The sequence below is a fragment of the Notolepis coatsorum genome (assembly GCF_963971535.1).
Source record: "Notolepis coatsorum genome assembly, chromosome: 3".
Lineage (NCBI taxonomy): Eukaryota > Metazoa > Chordata > Actinopteri > Aulopiformes > Paralepididae > Notolepis > Notolepis coatsorum.
In genome coordinates, this window is record NC_140167.1 from 177053897 (window position 1) to 177076791 (window position 22895).

The following is a 22895-nucleotide window of genomic DNA, read 5'->3' on the forward strand; positions in this document are numbered from 1 at the left end:
TCGGGAGATTTAGGTAACGTTTTTAAAACACAAAGGACACCTCTTTCCTATCGTAGTAAGGTAGACAATGAGCTACAACCTTATTTTCACCTAAACGAGGCGAGCCGGCCTCGGAGCTGTACATTTAATAATAATAATATTGATATGTGCAGTTGGCCTTGACGAGGCAAGTGCGCAGCCAGGGACCGTCTAAAAAGTGCAACACCAAAAAGAGACACTACAAAAAGATTCAATAACTTCACGTCATACAGTGTACATAGTGTCACCAAAATCACTGCACACATCATCAATTGTATCCTATTGGTTATACTACAACAAAAAATGCTTTTTCATAATTCTGGGGATTTGTATTGGAAAAAAACATTAAATATCTTTTCATTATTTATTTATTTCCATTTGACGCCGGAAATTCCACTCAGAAAGGGTTAAAAATGTCCATGCACGAATGGAGGGATTTTCTTTCATATTCTGTGCAGTTTGCGTACCATGCTATATATATTCGTTATGTTAGGGGGGCTAATATTACATTTAGGGCTTCAGCCCTGCGTGTATGCTTTTACCAACGCGTTCGTGTTTCCGGGTTCCCGTTTTGCGCTCTGATTGGCCACTGACCTATGCTATTACGCCCCCCTTTACGCTCTCGCCTGAGACGCGCTGTGAAGCACCAGCGGGGCGGGGCGGTGGTTTCTCCCCGGCTCTGTGCGCCTTGCTGCCGCCGGCTTGTCTCACATAACTCGGTCCAGCTCCAGCAGCAGCGGCCTTCTTCCGCCTGCGGTATCCTCCAGGCCCCCGGCCCCGAGGCGGCTCGTTCTTATTATTATCCCCCATTGTTCAGGTCGACATGGTCGCACAAACACGTAGGTTTCAATCACTGAGCTGTCTGTCTGTTGTTGTGTGTCTTCGGTTCGGCTACTGTACATGGAGATGAGACCCCCCCACCTTATATATATATATTTTTTTTTAATCTAAGTGTTGTAGTATAACCAGTAGGATCAAATGTATCTGTTAAGTGAGTTTGGTGAAACTACACTCTATAAGAGTGAACATATTTAATGTTTTTTTTTTCAATACAAAATCCCCAGAATTATGAAAAAGCATTTTTTCAAATCTAAGTGTTGTAGTATAACCAATAGGATACCATTGATGATGTGTGCAGTGATTTTGGTGACACTATACACTGTATGACAGTGAAGATATTGAATCTTTTTGTAGTGTCTCTTTTCGGTGTTGCACTTTTTAGACGGTCCCTGGCTGCGCACTTGCCTCAAGGCCGACTGCACATATCTATTATTATTAAATGTACAGCTCCGAGGCCGGCTCGCCTCGTTTAGGTGAAAATAAGGTTGTAGCTCATTGTCTACCTTACTACGATAGGAAAGAGGTGTCCTTTGTGTTTTAAAAACATTTCGCTTAAGAATTATTGACCGAATCTGTGAATATCTTTCTAACTTTACCTAAGTCTCCAGATTCCGATACAATAAAGCGAGTCTTCATCACAAATCATATTCTCAAAATAATCTGACCGGCAGATATTATTGCTAGCGGACCTATTTCAGCCTGCGAGCCGCCTATTGCCGACCACTGAACTAGGATATCTGTATAATGTGCGTTTAGACAGCACTATTTGGGACAGACCACACAGGCTATTACTTCACATAAAATATCATGTCTAAATGAAATGCACAAAACAAAAAATGTATGTATCATAACGTTACCCTGGTATAGATCTGTATGCATGTATTTATGTATTGTACATAACGTTATACATATTCGTTAGTTAGATCGTGCATGGCTTTTACATTGAAAAATTTACTTGTCACGTGGTTCCGTTCTCCATTCTTCACATCAAAAACGAAAAACGAACTATCAAAACGTACACGGCCCATTATTTACTCCTTTTTTCATTTGATTCTGATAACAAAATATGAAAAACAGCTTGGTACAGTCATCTAAGGAAACACAACAGTCATCTAAGGAAACAACAGTCACATAAGTAAATAGAGCAGTCATCTAAGTAAACAGAACAGTCACCTAAGGAAACAGAACAGTCATCTAAGGAAACAACAGTCACATAAGTAAATAGAGCAGTCATCTAAGGAAACAGAACAGTCATCTAAGGAAACAACAGTCACATAAGTAAATAAAGCAGTCATCTAAGTAAACAGGACAGTCACCTAAGGACACAGAACAGTCATCTAAAGAACACAACAGTCACCTAAGGAAGCGGAACAGTTGTCTCAGAAAACACTATACTGTAATGTAGCTTTCACTGTGGACTTAAATATTTACTGCTTAAAAAAACTATTTTATTCATGTTGTGCCGTCACGTATCGAGATAGACTTTCGTTAACAATCCATTGCCATGGTTACACTTTAAGCCCACCGAATACAAGTCTCTTGACACAGGAGATGACTAATAACAACACCGCTTCACTAAGTATATCGTGAAATGTAAGCCATCAGTTCCAAAGCTTCACCTCACTGCCTTTAACTTTAGTTCAAAAGTACGAGATGAAAGATTGCATCGTCCCTACCACGATGATGGTAGACTAGTAATTTCATCCTGAGCTGTCATCATCATGCGCAAAATGAAAACGATAATACATTAAAAATATATTTTACGCCTGTCGATAGACACCAAAATAAGAAAGCAATAAGGATCCCCTGATCGGGGACGGAATGTAAATAAGGCACAGAGCGGGTATAGCTTGGGTAGTCGGCCTTTATAACTTTCACATCTCAGTTCTGTCAATTCTTTGATACAAGGCCATTACATTGGGGCACAAAGGGAAATCAAACTTGAACAAATCATTTAGCTGATATGCAAATCAAGCCATTTACGTGACAATGGCTTTCCCCTCGTCGGCACATTCTGCCGTTCGATATAAACCTCAACACGGCTGCTGCAGGGTGGGAGGTGAGCAAAAAAACAAAACATGAGGATGGTAAGAAGGAGCCTTATGAATTATTAGCTCCAACAAAATCTGTAAAGATATTTCAGCTAATATGAGAAACTATAATGTATGTATGTTTAATTTCAAATAATTCTTATTTATGGTAAATATGTATATATTCTGTCTGTCGCAGTGTCTTCAGCAGGAATTTTGTATCACATCCTATCTAAAGAGGCATTGGAGCAAGCCACTGTCATTCTGGAGGTGATGTGAGAATTCGGCTGGTAGCTTACCAGGGTTATACTCTGTCTCCCTCCACACAGATTGTATTCTTTGAGGAGAAGAATTTCCAAGGTCGCAGCTATGAGTGCAATAGCGACAGCCCTGACATGCACTCCTACTTCAGCCGCTGCAACTCCATCAGGGTGGAGAGTGGCTGCTGGGTGCTGTACGAACGTCCCAACTATGTCGGCTACCAGTACATCCTGACCCCAGGGGAGTACCCCGATCACCAGCAGTGGATGGGCTTCAGTGACAGCGTCAAATCCTGTCGCTCAATCAAAAATGTAAGCTCCTCGTGGGTGACGTTCAGAACGCAACCCAGGTGTTCATAGAACTCCAAGATCTTATGCTTCGCGATTGTGTTGTCTTAGTTATGTAACTGTAGAATCAGACGACTGTTCCTCCGATTCCGTTCGGATTATGGGGGGACCTTTACAAGTGAGCTTTTCATTGTCTAGTATCAACATAAATGTTAGGTGTAGCGTTCCCTCAGAGCTCAAGTCTAATTTGTGGAACTTTGGGTGTTGAAATGTTTTACTGAATTTGATGCAGAGGAGTGCCCGGTGCCAGTGGAATACCGCAGGGTGCACCAACCAGACGGTAATCAGTCAAAAGCCAACGGACAAAAAGGAGAGATAAAGGGCTCACGTTTTGGCAGCAGTGTGCCTCATGTCCATGCCCATGCACATCAATTATTGAAGGAAACCAGGAAAACGGCCAAGAAGCCCATTTAAAGAGCCAACCTCAAAATAACTCAGGACAACATGAACAGGCCATTTGATTTTAGATAATAAACACTAACGTGATTTCTTCCATATCGTGAATTTTCATCATCTAATGCGTCTGTCGCTTGCATTTTCAAGGTCTACGGAAATACCTGGAAGGTGAGGTTCTACGACAAGCAGGACTTCGACGGCCAGATGGCGGAGTGGGGGGAGGACTGCCCATCGGTCCAGGAGGCCCTTAAGTTTCAGGAATTCCACTCCTGTGCGGTGGTGGACGGGGCCTGGGCCTTCTACGAGCAGCCCAACTTCTGCGGCCGCCAGTACTTCCTGGAGCGCGGCGAGTACCACAGCTACGCCGACTGGGGCGCCGCCTCCCCCGCTGTGGGTTCCTTCCGCAGGATCACAGAGTTCTAGAGCCCTGTGACTACTTGGAGGTCTAGCATTATCTGAGGAGAATTCTGAAGAATTCCAGAACCCTAAGGCCACCAGCGTTCTATCGCCCTTACGTCCCTCCTCCCTGTTTCCATCCAAACATCCGCCCCTCCCTCTGACACCCACCTCTGTGTCTGAGTATTGCAGTCCAATCAATAAAATCCTGTCTCATCCACACAGATGTTGTCTTCATATCGTGTCATAATCTAGGGTCATTTTACAAGGCATAAGTGGTGTTTTATTGAAAAGTGGTCCTGTAGCACAATGGGAGGAGCATGGCACTAACAGGTCCAGGGTTAGGGGTTCCATTACCTGTATAGGTCAATGCATCGGCATTGGCAATACCTGGAGCTCACATTTGAACCATTTCCTCCTGCACACACACCCCTTACCCTAAGCCAGGTCCATATCCTATTCCCTACCCCTACATCCCTTACCCTAAAACAGGTTCATATCCTATTCCCTACCCCTACACCCCTTACCCTAAACCGGGTTCGAATCCCCCCCCCCCCCACACACACACACATACACATATTTGACTCCTATGAGTAGCAGAGATGTTTGACAAGGGGATTGGGTTTCTTCATTGAGTGCTTATCCTTATCATTAGGGCACAAGTATCTTGTGTTTTACTATGAATACAATTAATTCAATGGGTGGAGCATGGCACTAGCACTTCCAGGGTTAGGGGTTCTATTCCCTGTGTAGCACAATGGGTGGAGCATGGCACTAACATTGCCAGGGTTAGGGGTTTGATTACCACTGGGGCCACCCATGCTAGAAATATTAATTACCATACACATACAACAACAATTACTTGCAGTACATAGTGCATCTACACAACAAATATAACAAATAAATAAAACACCTGGCCTAGGGACAACAGTTGAAAATGTGCCTTTTCGTTAACATTGGCACATTTACAGCAATGTTGATTAAAAATACATGTAAAAATACAATTAGACATTTAAAAAGATTACTAGGAATTGTAAGATGAAATCATGATACTGTAGTAACATCAGTATTAATGGTGTAAAAGACATGAGTTTAGGTAGCGTTACTGTAGAGCAGACTTCTTTAACACTTGAACTTTACAAATCTGCTTTTCATTTGATGTCAGGGCCTAAGCTCAAAATCAGTGTGGTGATAGATTCACTCTTGACAAAAGATTTTGGAAAAGTTATTATGTATGTAGTAATGATAAATATGATTGTTATTCACTTATATTATTAATGTATAAGACATTAATAATCTCATCTGTTGCTGGTGGTCTTGTGATAATGTGATTGTATACTGATTTAATATTTAGGAGTTAATATTTGTATTGTTATTACCTGTATTGCTTTTACCCTTTTTCTTATTCTCTGCATTGCTTTTATTCTGTCTATGTTATGCTAATTTCAAGAATCAAGAGGTTTATTTGTCACATACATACCAGGGCATACAGTGACAAAATATATCTATTTTACTGCTGTGAATTACTTTGGGCTGCAATTCTTGTATGAAAGGTGCTATACAAATAAAGGATATTATGATTATTAATTATTATTATTATACTCATTCATACACATTTTATAATGAACAAGTTATGGTAAAATATTTCACGACTGTGATGCACAAGCATTTTGGGGGCAGGGGCTCAAGCAACAAAAGGGCACTCCAGCACCTAAAATCCATAATGGGGAGCGATGGGGTTCCCTTTTATAAATAACAGATCTTTTGATAGATATCCTGCCCCATTTTATAGGACCATACCAAGCTAAATATTAGTTTTAGCTAGTTTACTAATCAGCACACATATTTTACATTACCCCCGACCACAACGGATGAAAAAAGGATTACAAACTTTATTTCACAAATCACATGAATACACAAGAAAAAACAGCGAAATGTCCCTTTACTGCAGATGAAAGGAGCAGCCAACGTTGAAGGTGTCGGGGGCCAAATAGAATATATTAGAAATAGAATAGAAATACTTTATTCATCTCAAGGGAAATTTGGCACTACAAATTGCTCACAGTAAACAGAAAACATTTAGGTAGACAAAACCAAAAGTCACGAATAACAATAAAAATAAGCCTAAGAATAAAATACAGCCCTGGATATACATTTCCTATGTTACATTCTAATATAAAATATACAGTAAAAATATACAGAAATATACAGTAAGTGTAAAATTGTACTATGTTGGTTTAAAAGTAAAAGTCCAGGAAGATAGTACTGTCTGTCACCCTGTGCTCAGTGATGCAGTGAGGCACAGTGATGCATTATAAAGTCTGATGGCTGTCGGAATGAAGGACTTCCTGTGCCGTTCAGTGCTACATCTTGGGAGTCTTAAGTCTAGCACTGCACATGCTCCTTCTGTCAGCCAAGTCTGTGTATAGTGGGTGGGAGGGGTTGTCCCTGATGGCATGGAGCTTAGCAAGGCTCCTCCTCTCCGCCACCACCGCTAGAGAGTCCAGCTCCACCCCTACCACGTTAATGGCCTTCCTGACCAGCTTATCCAGCCTGTTTGCGTCCCCCGCATTCAGTCCGCTGCCCCAGCAGGTCACAGCGTACAAGAAGGCACCCGCCACCACCGACTCATAAACATCCTCAACATCCTTGTACAGACGTTGAAGGATCTCAGCCTTCTGAGGAAGTAGAGTCGGCTTTGGCCCTTCTTGTAGAGTGCCTCTGCGTGTTTTGACCCATTCAATTTATTGTCGATGTGTACACCGAGGTATTTGTAATCCTCAACCGTGTCCACATCGACTCCCCTGATGGATACGCGGTACATTTAGCTGCAGGTGGTTTTTATCGCACCATGTGACGAAGTCCACCACCAGTGCCCGGTATTCCTCCTCATATACATCCCACTATCGCAGAGTCATCAGAAAACTTCTGAAGATGGCAGGATTCTGACCGATAGGGTATACAGACCCTCATCTGCACCTTTTTGTCTACTGTTTACTTTAATTCATATTCAAATGTCTTTCTATTACCCTGCCCATACCTCCCCTCCCCCCTCTCCCGTGCTACTATGACACCTGCATTTCCCCCAAAGGAATCTGTGGTATATTCTTAATCAATATCTAAGGTTATTTACAGTACAATGATGTTGCTATCTGGAAGGAGGAAAGCAGGTCATCATTGATTCAAATTATCTTTCTCCACTGAGTGGAGAAAATAACTGTTTAGGCCAGGCAAAAAGAGGAACTATGGTTCAAACTCATTTATTTTGCCTCAGGGCTCAGAGTGAATTAGAAGGTTGCTTTTTCATACAGGGATTATTCAGAGTACATTAACACATGTCTGTACAAAGGATTAATAAGGGTTGCACATCAAACCCCAACATGTACATACAACAGTCATGTCAACATCAATGAAAATAGAGAATCTACTGAGCATTTTACACATGAGTAAACCTGGTTTTTAAGATAGACATCTTTACATGTTACTCTAACCAACCATGGGTCCATGATTTACTCACGTATAAACAGCATTCTCTGGTGGGAGCGGTTGAGAGAGGGATTTCTGGCCTCCTGAATTAACACTGTGTTCGCTCTTAAATACTATAATTTCCACCAATCCTAGCACATTCTAATAATACGTTTGGTCCAATTAGGTTTATCTTCTGGGAGGGCGGTTCCCCCCCCCCTGTTTTCCTGTGTGGGGGCTGGCTGCCCCCCCCCCCTCCTCGATCTCCTTGTCGGTGTCTTCTTCCAGTATGTCAACAGCGGGGGACCTCAGGAGGCCCCCCTCCTTTTGGGCTGCGGGGGCTTGATGAGTTTAAGCTTTTTTAACACTAGAACCTTTTCTATATTTATGGTTTTGCAACAAGAGTGAACTGACACTCTATTACCTTCATAGCCAGTTTGACATTTCTAAATGATATTCAAATCTAATTTGCTCTAATACCTCAGATAGATTAATATGATAGTTATTATTAGTTCCAGTCTAATATCCTGTAAATACATTCATCTTTTAGCTGTTTAGACCAGCTGCTCTCTGCTGAAATCTGCTAACATTAAGGTGTGACCTTTAGTCTTTGTTCTCCACTGATTACATCTGCATCTTCATTGTGTTGTTACCCTGAGAGTTTACTGTCAACAGATTCCCATACTACTGTGGAGGGATCTAATCATTCTAGTATCCTCTATGTAATGCTACAGTTCAATATTAAAGCATTATTTGAATTAACTATTATAACAGATATTTGCAGTTTCAGTGTTGATCTAACAGTCTGCTCAAATCAATATACCATAAATCAATAATGGAATATCTTATCTTATCTCTAGCAGACAGGCGGCAGCAGTAGAGCATACCTACACTATATTTGACACATTTGATGTCTGTCAAACACAGGACTTTGAATGAATTAATGAAAACTTTATTTAACAGATTGCAGAATGGGTACAATACAGTACGGCTCAATACACACAATTGTTAACACTTTAATCGCAGAAAACGCCGAAACTCGTCATTGCCCGCCATGCTCATTCTGCCGAAGACGCCGTAACACGTCTTTGATATCAATATTTCAAAAATCTGTGATCGAAATCATATTTCTCCTCCGGGGACCTGAGATATACTGCTGAGTTCCACTCAACTCTCTAACGGTTCAAGAGCGTCATCTGGTGGCCGATCGGCAGATCGCCCAACAGGAAGTGACGCGCCAAACAGGAAGTGCTCACCCATATTTCGTCCGGGCACTCGCGATCGTTAGCAGGACTCCATCTCGACACACTGGATAATCAATCGCTCGCCCTAACTCAATAAACAACGTTATTTGGACGTATATAGTATTATACAACCTGGAAATGGTTCATCTAGATCAACATCCCATAATAGAAAACTGTCTACTCCAAGCTGATCGCCCAACGGCCCGAGGAGACTGGGGTAAGTTTCAGCATTTATTATTACCGTGTTCGATATAAACTGCTCTGATGATCATATCACCCACACTAGATGAATCATCTAACGTTGCCCACGGAATTATAAACGACCCCCCGCCCATCCGGTCAACATCAGATGATAAGTAGTAACTTCTCCAGTTGAAATTTTTTATCTGGCACCGATCGCTATCAAACTGTATTTCATCATCAATATAATGCATTTGGGGCTATAAATCAAGTTCTGGAGAAAGCTGCAGAAAACGATAAAAACATACTTATACTTTAGACCGTATTTTAGTATGAATATGTGAATGAAAAAGTATAACGTTGCTACACCCTGAACAATAGATATAGGACATTGAATGGGCCATAATAATGTCAATTTAGCAATACAATTTAAAAAGTTATAGCCCTGCAAAGAAGGGGAACTTCTCCATAGACAAATAGAGATGGCGAGGGATGGTAAATTATGAATTTAACCATGGCGATCAAAGTGTTAAGGGGATGCAGACCAGAAAAAGACGTTTGTCTTGTTTACATCAGGGTCCCCAATTTTCAATTCATATTGACATTTATGACATACTCAACATACATGACATTTATGGCATAGGGACATACAGGTATTTAGTACAGTTATATTTGTGACATATATGATATTCAAATATACAGTACTGTTACCCATAGATCCTGACAGAGTATATACATATGATGGGGAGGGGACTGTACATTAGGAGGGGGTGGGTGGGTGGGAGAGAAATATACATACGGTGGGGAGGAGACTGTACATTTGGAGGGGGTGGGTGGGAGAGAAATATACATACGGCGGGGAGAGAATATATACATGCGGTGGGGAGGAGACTCTATTAGGTGGGGGTGGGGGATTTGGACATTTACGGTGGCCAGTTTCGAATTGCAGCCTCCCGTAGGTGCTCTTTAAGAGCGGTTTTGAATGTGGGTAGGGATTCACATTCCTTTACAGCTTTGGGTAGGGCGTTCCACATTGATGTGGCATAATTGCGAAACGTGTTTAGTCCCTTGTTTTAGCCGAATCTGGGTTTAACATGATTTGTTGAGCTTCCTCTGGTGTTGTGGTCATTAGTGCACTGCAACCTTGCCCAGGCCCGACGGGGCCCGGCCCGGCGGGTTCGGGCTGGGTAGGGCTTTTTTTTTAATAAATAATTCGGGCTCGGCCGGGCCCGGGCACCGCAGTTTTTTTTTTTTTTTTTTGCAGCGCGCAGGGAGAACTCAGGGGACAAGTTCAACTCGATTGGTTGTGTTGGAATATAGCCAGTTGGCGAACGTTTTAATTTGTTCTTGGGATGTATGTAGCCGGTTGGTGAAGTTTTGTTAATGGTGTTCAACGCGTTGCTGACGTCGTGGTGAGTGATGTTTATTATTTGCTGGGTCGACTCGCTACCTGTTTTGTTGTGCTTTTCATTATGTTGCGCTCTGCTCGAAATCTGATTTCTGTTTGTAGGCTATTGTGTGTTGTGTGTGTGTGTGTGTGTCAAAGAAGATTCTATAGCCTTCAATACGTTTTACGAGGCTGATGTGTGAGTCAGTCTATAAGCGAGCACTGGGAGAGACGGCATTCTAATAAGAGAGAAACAGGCTATGTAAATGCTTCTTAGTTTTGTTTATTTATTACGTTCATATAAAACCGTGTTTCGAATATTTAAAACAAATACAAAAAAAAATTATATTTTAATAATAATAATAATAATTTTTTTCTGGTTTTTTCACGCGGGCTAGGGCTTAAAATATTATTTACAGTCGGGCTTATTTTCGGGCAGGGCCTGAAGTTCACGGGCTCGGGCAGGGCTCTGGCTTTATTTCAAGGCCCTTGCAGACCACTAGTGGTCATGGTATTCACTGACCTTTGGGAAGTATTTTGACATGTACATGGGTACCTTAGTCGTATAGTGTATCTTGTAGACCAGGCCCATTGCAAGTTGCTGTACTCTGTCGTCTACTCTAAGCCATCCTAGGTTGTCAAAGTGGGCAGGGGTGAGGTGGGTTCTAGGGGTAAGGTCAAGTAGAATAGTAGTCTGACTAGTTTGTTTTGTGATGTTTGTAATCTTGTTTTTAGCGCCTTTGAGGTACTTTGGTACCATGAGGTGCACGCATAGTCGTAGTACCCTTGAATGAGTGCTCCTGACAGAGTCTTCAGGGTATTCTTGTTTACCAGAGAGGAGATCCGGTACAAGAATCTAGTTCGTTGGTTGACTTTCTTTATTACATTGGATGCCATTTTGTCACAGGAAAGATTTGCCTCTAGGATGGAACCCAGGTAGGTAATTTCATCTTTCCTTGTGACAATATTGTCACCCACTGTAACTGAGAAGCCGTCGGTCTTGCTGAGTTTGTTATTTGAACCGAAGATAATGGACTCTGTTTTGCCCATGTGTAATGATCGTTTGTTATCAGCGAGCCATATGCAGATTTTGCCTAGTTCCGAGCTGAGGGTTTTTTAAACCTGCAACTTGTTCTTGTCAGAGACCAGCAGGGCTGAGTCGTCCGCAAACAGGAACAAGTTGCAGTCACAAGCTGACGACATGTCATTTGCATAAATTAGGAACAGTAGCGGTCCTAGTATGCTTCCTTGTGGAACACCACAGCTCACTGTGAGGGGGGGGGGGATAGAGTACCGTTTACCTCCACCATCTGTTCTCTCCCCTCCAGGTAGGATTGCATCCAGCTCACTGATAAACTATCAAAACCAATTGCTTTTAGCTTGTCAAACAGAATGGAGGGATTGACAGTGTCGAAGGCCTTTTGTAGGTCCAGCATGACCATGCCGCAGTATTTTCCCGCGTCCACCTCTTGTTTGATGTGGTTAAATGTCGTTATTTACAGCATATTTAGAGATTACATGAATTGTGTGTCTACAAATGTTTTTTTATTTGAACTGAAATGTCTAGAACTGAAATGTTTGGAATGGTGTGCGTCTGGAGAGAAAGGATTGAAAAAGCCACACAATTTAAAAAAATATATATCTCCGCAACACCTGCGACTTATGAAACACCACCGGTTTTCTGTAACCAGATGGGTTTCTCCTACAGTTTGACCCTGGAACTGGTGTTCTATGTCCCTGGCCACGGAGAAAACCAACCCGGAATGAATAGCTGTACTGCACAATTTGTCCACTTGAGCAGTTTTTACATATCTGATTGTTAAACTGACATAACCATTGTGTCCACCATCAAAAGTCTACCTAAATAAATAGTTGTAATGTGGTGTGTGTCTGGGGAAATTCACGCGATTCAGCACTTTTCCTCAAACAGGGAAAAGTTCTGCAAAAACCAAATAGGCTGATACGTACGAAATATACATATTACCTATATACAAAATATATGTTTCATTACAGAAAAATAAGTCCTATATGTTCTCCCTTCTACCCCTCCATTTCGAGTCAGCGTCTCACAACATCACGATAGCATGTTGGTTCCAGGGACCACTGTTCTTGGTTGTAGTAACGGATTCAGTCAGTCTGCCCAGGGGGAGCTGAATGAGTGGCACATATCCAATATCCACAGTTCAAGATCCAATTTGCAGATGCAAACTGTAACGATCCGAGACCCATCCCTGGGTGGGGCTGTGATGAGAAGAGAAACTATGGTCTCATACCACCCTCTAGTGGTCACCAGCAGATGGTGCAGGCCTTCACATTACCTGTGTTGGCAAATGTGATTAATATGATTAATAGTATAATTAATGTGATTTCATTGTGTGTGTTGTTGATGACTTTCCCTTCCCTTGTGTGATGTTGTTCCCCTGTCTGGTTGTGTTATTTGTATAATGCTTTTGTGTCTAGTTGGGTTATTCTGTGTTTTGGACTGGCGCCAGCTGTTACCAATTAGAATTAGTGTTGTATTTAAGTGTGGTTCTGTCTTCACCTCGGTGTGGCGTCATACCTCCGGTTACCCCTTGTTCCTGTCCTTGTCGTCTTGCACTGCTGTTATTTGTTCGAAGTAAGTTTTGTTAGTGTTTTGTTTTATTGCTTGTTATTTTCCGTGCTCTCAGTTCGATGTTATTAGTGCCAGCTCGGCTGCAACGTTTATGTTCTTTTTGTTTCGTGTAGTGTTAAGTTGTACTAGTAAAGTCCTTATCTACACGGATCCTGCCGTCTCTGCCTCCCTCCATTCCTTTCCTGCAAATTGGGTTCTACTCTCCTTCCCTCACTACCCTCACCCGTAACAGGAAATGTTACTTACCTTGAGGGAGATGAAGTGGAGAAGGTTCCCAAGTCAAGTCGTTCCCAAGTCAAAATGTGTGGTGTATGGTATAGGGACTTTTACTATTAAAAGGGTATATATTTCACACCAGATGGAGAGAAATTTGCAAGTATATTTCTTTCATTTTCAGAGCTTTGTCTGCATCCATTCTCAACATGTCGGACCGGAGGATGACTGGCTGACTGCGCAGTTACTGAGGAGTTCCATGTTCACTCTTGGTTGCCAGGTTCGGCAGGAATAATTAAGATTAGATTAGATTATATAATGACCACCCAGCCAGGCTGGTGGAATTTGTTTTCAGTGCAGTTACAGCATTGTTCCAACATAGAACATATAACATCACTTATACATACTATATGCAGTTAAATACATAATTACAAAGACCACAATATCACAGTTTATGTCCATAGCAACAGAGGTAGGGGGGGTTGCTACGGGGAGTTCAGTGTCCGTATGGCAGTGGGGAAGAAGCTGCATAGTGTATGAAGGATATTATTAGGGCTTTTATTATTAGGGTATACGGATATAAGGAGTATAAGGGTATATGGAAGATAGTATCCTGCTGCCATCATCTGCTGGCAAACTAGACCAAGATGGCACATGTGCAACGTAGGGTCCAGTGTCTTCTGTTCAATACTTCGAACCTGCCAACATCAATGAAATAACCAACGCCAATGGACTGAACATTTTTCACATTAACATTAACAGCTTAAAAAACAAATTGGATGAAATCAAACAATTATTCATAAATGGTAAGGCAAACATACTGTGCTTCTCAGAAACTAAGCTTGACGATTCTGTAAAAGATCCAGAGATAGAGATTGAGAACTACTTAATAATCAGGAATGATAGGAACAAACATGGAGGTGGTGTCTGTGTGTACATACACAAGGACACCAAATTCATCAACAGAAATGACCTGAATCATAAATCAATTGAAACTGTATGGGTGGAAATCCTATTCGAAAGGGCGAAATCCCTACTGGTTGGCACAGTCTACAGGCCGCCAGATCATAGTGGCTTTTATGATACACTGGATGGGTGTTTAGCTGGAGTTGAGGATGTAGACAAAATTCTTATTGGAGACTGGAACACGGATATGCAACGAAAAGATGCACCTGTCTTCAAGTCATTCAGTAGGTTTTGTGATCTGCACGGCCTCAGCCAGCTAATCACCCAACCCACACGTGTATGTGAAACAACTCAGACTACCATTGACCTCATTCTGACCTCCGACAAGTCCAAGATCTCCAATAAAGGGGTTATAGCATGCGGGTTAAGTGATCATTATATGATATTCTGTACCCGCAAAAAACTAAAACAAAAGGCTGGCTGCCACAAAACTGTCACATCTAGAGACCTCAAAACCTACTCTAGCGAGGCCTTCAACCTTGAACTGGAGAGTCTGGACTGGTCAGATGAACTCAATGGTACACTGGTTGAAGAAACATGGCTTGGTTTCAAAACCAAATTCTCAACAATACTAAACGACATGGCCCCCCTAAGAACCACCAGGGTAAAAAATCGCGCTGAGCCGTGGATGCACTCCGAAATACTGGCCGCTATGAAAACCAGAGACAAAAAATGCTCTGAGTTTCGTAAAAGTCAGTCAAAGCTTACTAAAAGCACGAGCAGTGAACTCCAAGCCCACGTGACTGAACTCAAACTAGAAAGAAACAGACTAAGAAACGACGTAAACTCCATGATCAAAACTGCAAAAAAGAATTTCATCAATGACAAAACTGAGGAAAACAAAAACAAACGACGTGAACTTTGGAAATTACTCAATAATCAACTAGGATGCAGTAAAAAACTTAAAACCAGATTCTCAAACATAAACATAAAAACGGACAACACGCTCATCACAGACAAGCTGGATGTAGCCAATTACTTAAACATTTTCTTCACAAACATAGCCACAACACTGGTAAACAAACTACCCTCCCACTCAGGGCTTTATGGGGTAGAACACATAGTAGCTTACTACAAAAACCTAGGGGTCCGCAAGGACGACTTCAAGCTGGAAATGGTAACAACAGATGAGGTACTCAATAAACTGAGCGCCCTCCAACCTAACAAGGCCACTGGCCATGACAACATCCCCTCCAAATTCCTCAGAGACTCAGCAGCCGCCATCACCCCAATCATCACACACATAATAAACCTCTCCATAAAACAGGGACACGTCCCCAAGGACTTCAAAATTGCGAGGGTGACCCCTCTGCACAAAAAGGGCAGCAAATTAGACCCAGGCAACTACCGCCCTGTTTCTATTCTCACCTCCATCTCGAAAGTCATGGAAAAAATAGTCTACGAACAGGTCGAAAAGTACCTAGCGGAAAAAAATCTAATCTACGAATTCCAATCTGGCTTCAGAACATCCCACTCCACTGACACATGCCTTCTCTATTTGAATGACCACATCAAACAAGAGGTGGACGCAGGCAAATACTGCGGCATGGTCATGCTGGACCTACAAAAGGCCTTTGACACGGTCAATCACTCCATTCTGATTGACAAGCTAAAAGCAATTGGTTTTGATAGTCTATCAGTGAGCTGGATGCAATCCTACCTTGAGGGGAGGGAACAGATGGTGGAGGTAAACGGTACCCTATCCCCCCCCTCACAGTGAGCTGTGGTGTTCCACAAGGAAGCATACTAGGACCGCTACTGTTCCTAATTTATGCAAATGACATGTCGTCAGCTTGTGACTGCAACTTGTTCCTGTTTGCGGACGACTCAGCCCTGCTGGTCTCTGACAAGAACAAGTTACAGGTTGAAAAAACCCTCAGCTCGGAACTAGGCAGAATCTGCATATGGCTCGCTGATAACAAACTATCATTACACATGGGCAAAACAGAGTCCATTCTCTTCGGTTCAAATAACAAACTCAGCAAGACCGACGGCTTCTCAGTTACAGTGGGTGACAATATTGTCACAAGGAAAGATGAAATTACCTACCTGGGTTCCATCCTAGAGGCTAATCTCTCCTGTGACAAAATGGCATCCAATGTAATAAAAAAAGTCAACCAACGAACTCGATTCTTGTACCGGATCTCCTCTCTGGTAAACAAGAATACCCTGAAGACTCTGGCAGGAGCACTCATTCAGGGGTACTACGACTATGCTTGCACCTCATGGTACCAAAGCACCTCAAAGGCGCTAAAAACAAAATTACAAACATCTCAAAACAAACTGGTCAGACTACTGCTTGACCTTACTCCTAGAACCCACCTCACCCCTGCCCACTTTGACAACCTAGGATGGCTTAGAGTAGACGACAGAGTACAGCAACTTGCAATGGGCCTGGTCTACAAGATACACTACACGACCAAGGTACCCATGTACATGTCAAAATACTTCCCAAAGGTCAGTGAATACCACGATCACAACACCAGAGGGAGCTCCACAAATCATGTTAAACCCAAATTCGGCTCAAATAAGGGACTAAACACGTTTCGCAATTATGCCACATCAATGTGGAACGCCCTACCCAAAGCTGTAAAGGAATGTGGATCACTACCCACTTTCAAAACCTCTCTCAAGGGACACCTACGGGAGACTGCAATTCAACACTGGCCCCTGTAAATATCCTAACCCAACCCCCTCCAATGTACAGTCATTTACCTAGTATGGTTTTGTCAATAGTCCAATGTACAATTTTGTTTGTTTGTACAGTGTCTCCCCCCCCCCTCAATGTACAGTTTTGCCAATGTACAGTCATTTACCTAGTATGGTTTTGTCAATAGTCCAATGTACAATTTTGTTTGTTTGTACAGTGTCCCCCCCCCCCCCCTCAATGTACAGTTTTGCTTGTTTATACAGTGTGCCCCCCCCCCCCCCAACCACCTCCAATGTAGATTACCCAGTATGGTTGTCAATATCCCAGTGTACCCAACCCCCCCCACCCAACCTCCTCCAATGTACAGTTTCTACGTCAAATGTATATACTCCCTTTTCCTGACTCCTTCTGTATCACAAACAGTACAGTATTTGCAAATCTGGTATGTCATAAATGTATAGATGTAGCAGTACTGACTATCTGTATGTCATGTATGTCATATATGTCCTGATGAATTGAAAATGGGGGACCCTGATGTAAACAAGACGAAAGTCTTTCTCTGGTCTGCATCCCCTTAACAATTGTGTGTATTGAGCTGTACTGTATTGTACCCATTCTGCAATCTGTTAATACAGTTTTCAATCAATCAATCAGTCTCTTCAGCTGACAGAGGTCCTAACTAATCTGACCTATCACCTTTACTGGATTAATACCAATTCGCCTACCATGAGAACAGGAGCTCAGAGGACGCCATCGCCTCAGTGCTACTTTCCTGCCCTTTCCCACCTGGATGATAGCAACACCCATGCAGTTCATCGACTTCAGCTCAGCATTCAACACCATCATCCCCTCCAAACTCATCTCCAAACTTGGTGACCTAGTGGAAACCAAGGACCTCAATATCAACCCCTGCGACTGCAACTGGATACTTGACTTCTTAACCAACAGACCCCAGGAAGACCAAAGCTGGCATGTACATTCCCATCCATATAAACACAACTGGCTGGGACACTCTGGGATACTCTGGGCGGGATCCAACAAAAATGGATTGCACTGTGCTAATTGCACCCTTACAATTCATTATGAATAAAAAATGGGGGACCCTGATGTAAACAAGACGAAAGTCTTTCTCTGGTCTGCATCCCCTTAACACATTGGGTGCCATGCAGTATGCCCATCTTTACTACTCTCTGCCAGTGCTGTAAGCCTATGGAGTGGCTCACCTTCTTTGCAGGGCTATAACTTTTTAAATATTATAGCTATATCGACATTACTATGGCCCATTCAACATCGGGGATCTATCGTTCCGGATGTGGCAACGTTTTTCCATTCATACATTGTCGTGTTAGTACCGTCGAGAATATAAGTATGTTTTTAGACTGTATAGCAGTAATTCCTAGAACGCGCGCTATAGGCCCTGCCGCGTATTATACATTATCGATTGGCGTTTCGTCCCTATACACGCTATATAAAACATTTCAAATGCATATGATCGCTATACATTATGCTCCATCATGCGTGAAGGGGGGGGGGGGGGGGGGGCGTTTATGATTCCTTGATTGTCACTAACAGCTTTCTTTAGTAAGACACCATACGTTGATCGGACAGATTGCAATGAAATAAATGGACAATCGAGCTGGAAATAACGCTAGATTCCTCTTACTTCTGACCGATGCGTCTGGAGAAAAAAAATGCCAATTATTTGACGTCGATCTGCTAGATCCTTTTTCCGTTTGTATGACGCAATAAACGCCGAAAGCATATTGATTCTTGCGTCTCGAAAGCGATCCAATGCACTCGAGGTGTGTATATTGATCCACTTTACAAGATATCTCTGGCGGAGCCTTTTCCCTGATGCACTGAGCACCACTTCCGGTTTAGAGTGGAGTGTAACTCGCCCGAAATCCACCAGGCGGCGGTATTGAGGCGTTGCAATATCAGACAGGGTCCAGCTGGCTCCCGGAGGCTTCCTGGATGAATTATGAATGCCAATAGCGAATAAAAGAAATCAACGCATGGCGGCCAATAACGAGTATACTCGTTATTGGCAATTAATGTGTTAAAGGGGCTATGTATTATAAATGTCATTTTTCAGTCTCTAGCATTGTATTATAGTAATAGGAGTTCGTATCAATGTGTTTTAGGGTCTAAATACCATATTGGCGGATTGCTCAGATTCAGCCCAGCCCCTTTCGTCCTCCAGTAAATCAGGTCATTTTGATTTGAAGGCCTGAGTCACGTCTTTCGGGCTCTGGGTAGCGCACAGTGATGCGATTGGCTCTGTGGTTGGAGCTAATGTCCGCCCCCATTCTACCTAGAATAGAGAGGTACCTACTACCTAGATACAGGAGTGCAGTCACTTGCATATCTTCCACGATGAGCAAACCCCGCAGAACATGTTCTGTTCCTGGCTGTAAAGCTACTAATACGTCTTTGCACGCTTTTCCCGTGTATGCCGAACTTCGCCAGCAATGGACCAAGTTCGTTTTTGGGGACCCTCCTAGTTCTGTCGCAACGTCTCATACTCGGGTTTGTACTGCACATTTTTCCACCGAAGACGTTGTCAATCAAGGTCTTTTTGATGCTGGGGTGGCATCCTGGATGGTGCTAAACAAAGGAGTTGTACCTACTATTCGGGACCCGACAGAAGTAGTAAGTAGATATGTCGTAATTAGCCAGCTAACTAACTAACTGTTGCTACGTTCACTGTGTGTGTGTGTGTGGGGGGGAACCATTGTTTGGGGGGTGGGGTGAGGTATGTTATCATCAATACAATCTAACGTTACTGTGTGTGTTCGACGGTGGGGTATATAATAAATTTTTTGATGCTGGGGTGGCATCCTGGATGGTGCTAAACAAAGGAGTTGTACCTACTATTTGGGACGCGACAGAAGTACAAGTAGATATGTCGTAATTAGTGAGCTAACTAACTACGTTCACTGTTCACGTGTGTGTGTGTGGGGAACCATTGTTTGGGGGGTGAGTACAATCTAACGTTAGTGTGTGTGTTCGACGGTGGGTGAGTTTATTTATATTTGTGGCTTGGATTACCAAAAGGTCTGGTCGCACGTACAGAACTGTTGCATATAACGGTATGCTGCTCTTTATAAAGTAACGTTATAGCAAACTATTGAAGCAAGCTAGTCATAATTAAAAACTGCTCAATACAAACACAACTAGTCAGAGGTAAACAAGGTAACGTTACTTATATCAAGCTATCGAAGCAAGCTGGTCAAGTAAGTACTAACGTTACTCGCTCTTTTCGGCAAGCCATTATACTAACGTTACATACATACAAGATAAACTTACCAATCGGAAACTATTTGCAAGCCTCGCTGTTGCAACTCGACTTCTTCTTCTGAATCATAGTGTGGGTCGCTCTCTGGATCCCAAACATAATGTACAGCCATGTTGTATTAGTTAGTAAAATCGGTATATGTTTTGTGTCGAAATAAAAACCTGAAACCTTCACCTGGAAGGAAGGACGGGGAGATGGGCGGAGCTATTTGGTGGGTGGCTGTCACTCAAAGCATTCTGCTAGTATGGGTGGAGCCAAGTCAATAACAGCTTGAAATCCTAAGACAGAAAAATGCTGGTTTTGAGTACTTGATTAGAAATATAAAACAATGATTATTTTTGGAATAAACCTTACAGATGTGTTACATAGACTCACAGGAATTGTGTAAAGTTGCCCAAATAGTGCTAGGAATAGCAATACATAGCCCCTTTAACACATTGAGAGCCACACCCCTATGCCCAGATAAGCCCTTCCGTGCCAACGCTTTAGTCAATGGGAGGTCGGGGATATTTGCGAACGCTTAAACTATATCTTAAATTATGGCTATGGGTCTAATACACCCGTCGCTTATCAATGACTTGCTTGCAGTCAACATGTACGAAACGGATTGTTTTTTCATTGGTACATTTCCGTTTTATACCGTTTTGAATGAGTATAGTTTTGAAGATTTCTAGTGATTCCAGAGAAATCTGCGATAATAGCTCTTTAGTGGAATACACAAAACACGCAATTTTTCGGCTGATTTATGAATCGTTTTCAAATAAACGCTAGATTATCGATAGTATATGTGTACTTATGCACGCTAGAGAAGTGGGCTGAAAAATCTATTATCCATGACCTGGTCAGCGCTAACGTCATATACACACACACAGACACATGTGATTGCTATGAAAAAAACATCTGATTAACCCAATACTGGTAAAATAGAGTCCTTACCTCACATCAGTTTGCAGATGTTCTGCAAAAAGATTAATCCAATTCCTGATCGCCATTCCAAATATTAATCGTGTTTATTGATCCAACGTTATAGTCCGAAACACATAATCGACACTACTCTGAGGGTCCTCAGTCAATCTGGTAACACGATACTGCTTGCCAGAGATGGGAAAACCCCGGACCGGACTTTTTTTCTGATGCACATGGCCACCCAATCCAATCCAATGATGTGCATTACCATCCGGGAGACGATAGGCAGCAGTATTTGCCCTTTTCGAGCTCAGACCCATTCACAATGATAACGTCAGGCTGGATGGATGAAAAATGAATGGATATCGCTAATAAAAGAAATAACGATTAAATAACGAGAAAACTCGTCATTGGCACTCAACGCATGGCGAGTTAGGACGACTAATCTCGTCGTTGGCACTCAAAGTGTTAACAATTGTGTGTATTATTGAGCCTGTATTGTACCCATTCTGCAATCTGTTAATAAAATGTTCAATCAATCAATCACCTGCGCGTGAATTGTAAGTAAGGGTGCAATTAGCACCGTGCAATCCATTCTTTGTGGATCCCGCCCTCAGAGTCCTTGTGATTGTGCAAGAAGATTCTGTAGGAACCGAACCGCTGATGACACCTCGGATCATCAGGGGTCATATGCGACTGTTGGTATAAACTTGACCTACACATGCACAAGACACCGCCTCTGGCAGTCATCCAGGATTCATAGAACCACAGTTACATAATAACTATCGTTTTAGCATCGAATATTCTGAGCATATTCTAAAATGATAAAATGAATATAAATACTGCAAACAATGTCTTATAATCCCAATAAAACACCCATCTCAAGATAATCTACCCACAGCAAGTATTCAAAAATAATACAAATGTATGGCAGAATAGCTTTGGATGTAATCAGTCAATGCATTTAGCAAGGACTGTTATACAATGGCATGCAAATGATTGGCTGAAAAAGTGAAGTTGCCGGTTGTTATTTAGTATAACACACTCCACGTGACCCCAGATCCCTCCCACAACCGAATAACTTTTTTCTGTCTGAATCAATCCGCCATAGATAGAAAAATGGAAGTATGAATAGCTTTTGAACGAATCCTCCAAAAAAGATAGTCAACTGGAATATGTTAGTTTGTTACATACACATGGATTATGTAATTAATTTGTCATGACTCATTGTGAAACAAAAGAAAAATCGAGAGAAAAAAAAGAAAAAAAATTGCTGACGTTTTTTTTGTGTGTCAGATTTGATTGATTGATTGAAAAATGTATTACCAGATTGCAGAATGGGTACAATACAGTACACACAATTGTTAAGGGGATGCAGACCAGAGAAAGACTTTCGTCTTGTTTACATCAGGGTCCCCCATTTTCAATTCATAACATACATGACATACAGATAGACAGTACTGCTACATCTTGTTTAAGGGGATGCAGACCAGAGAAAGCCTTTCGTCTTGTTTACATCAGGGTCCCCCATTTTCAATGCATCATAACATATATGACATACATGACATATGATACAGATAGACAGTACTGCTACATCTATACATGACATACCAGATTTACAAATACAGTACTGTTTGTGATACAAGAAGAGTCTAAAAAAGAGAGTATATACATTTGACGAAGA

The 22895-nt window shown here is 42.1% G+C and overlaps 1 protein-coding gene across 1 annotated transcript in view; it reads left to right on the forward strand.

Annotated features, from left to right (window-relative positions):
- Positions 1-22895, forward strand: part of LOC311226077 (beta/gamma crystallin domain-containing protein 2-like) — a gene marked incomplete at both ends in the record, with an annotated part of 111879 nt that overhangs the window by 67313 nt on the left and 21671 nt on the right. The window contains 2 exons of the mRNA XM_084311454.1: positions 3218-3460; positions 4040-4308. Of these exons, the coding sequence (XP_084167580.1) occupies positions 3218-3460; positions 4040-4308 (512 nt within the window). The remainder of the gene's footprint in view (positions 1-3217; positions 3461-4039; positions 4309-22895) is intronic.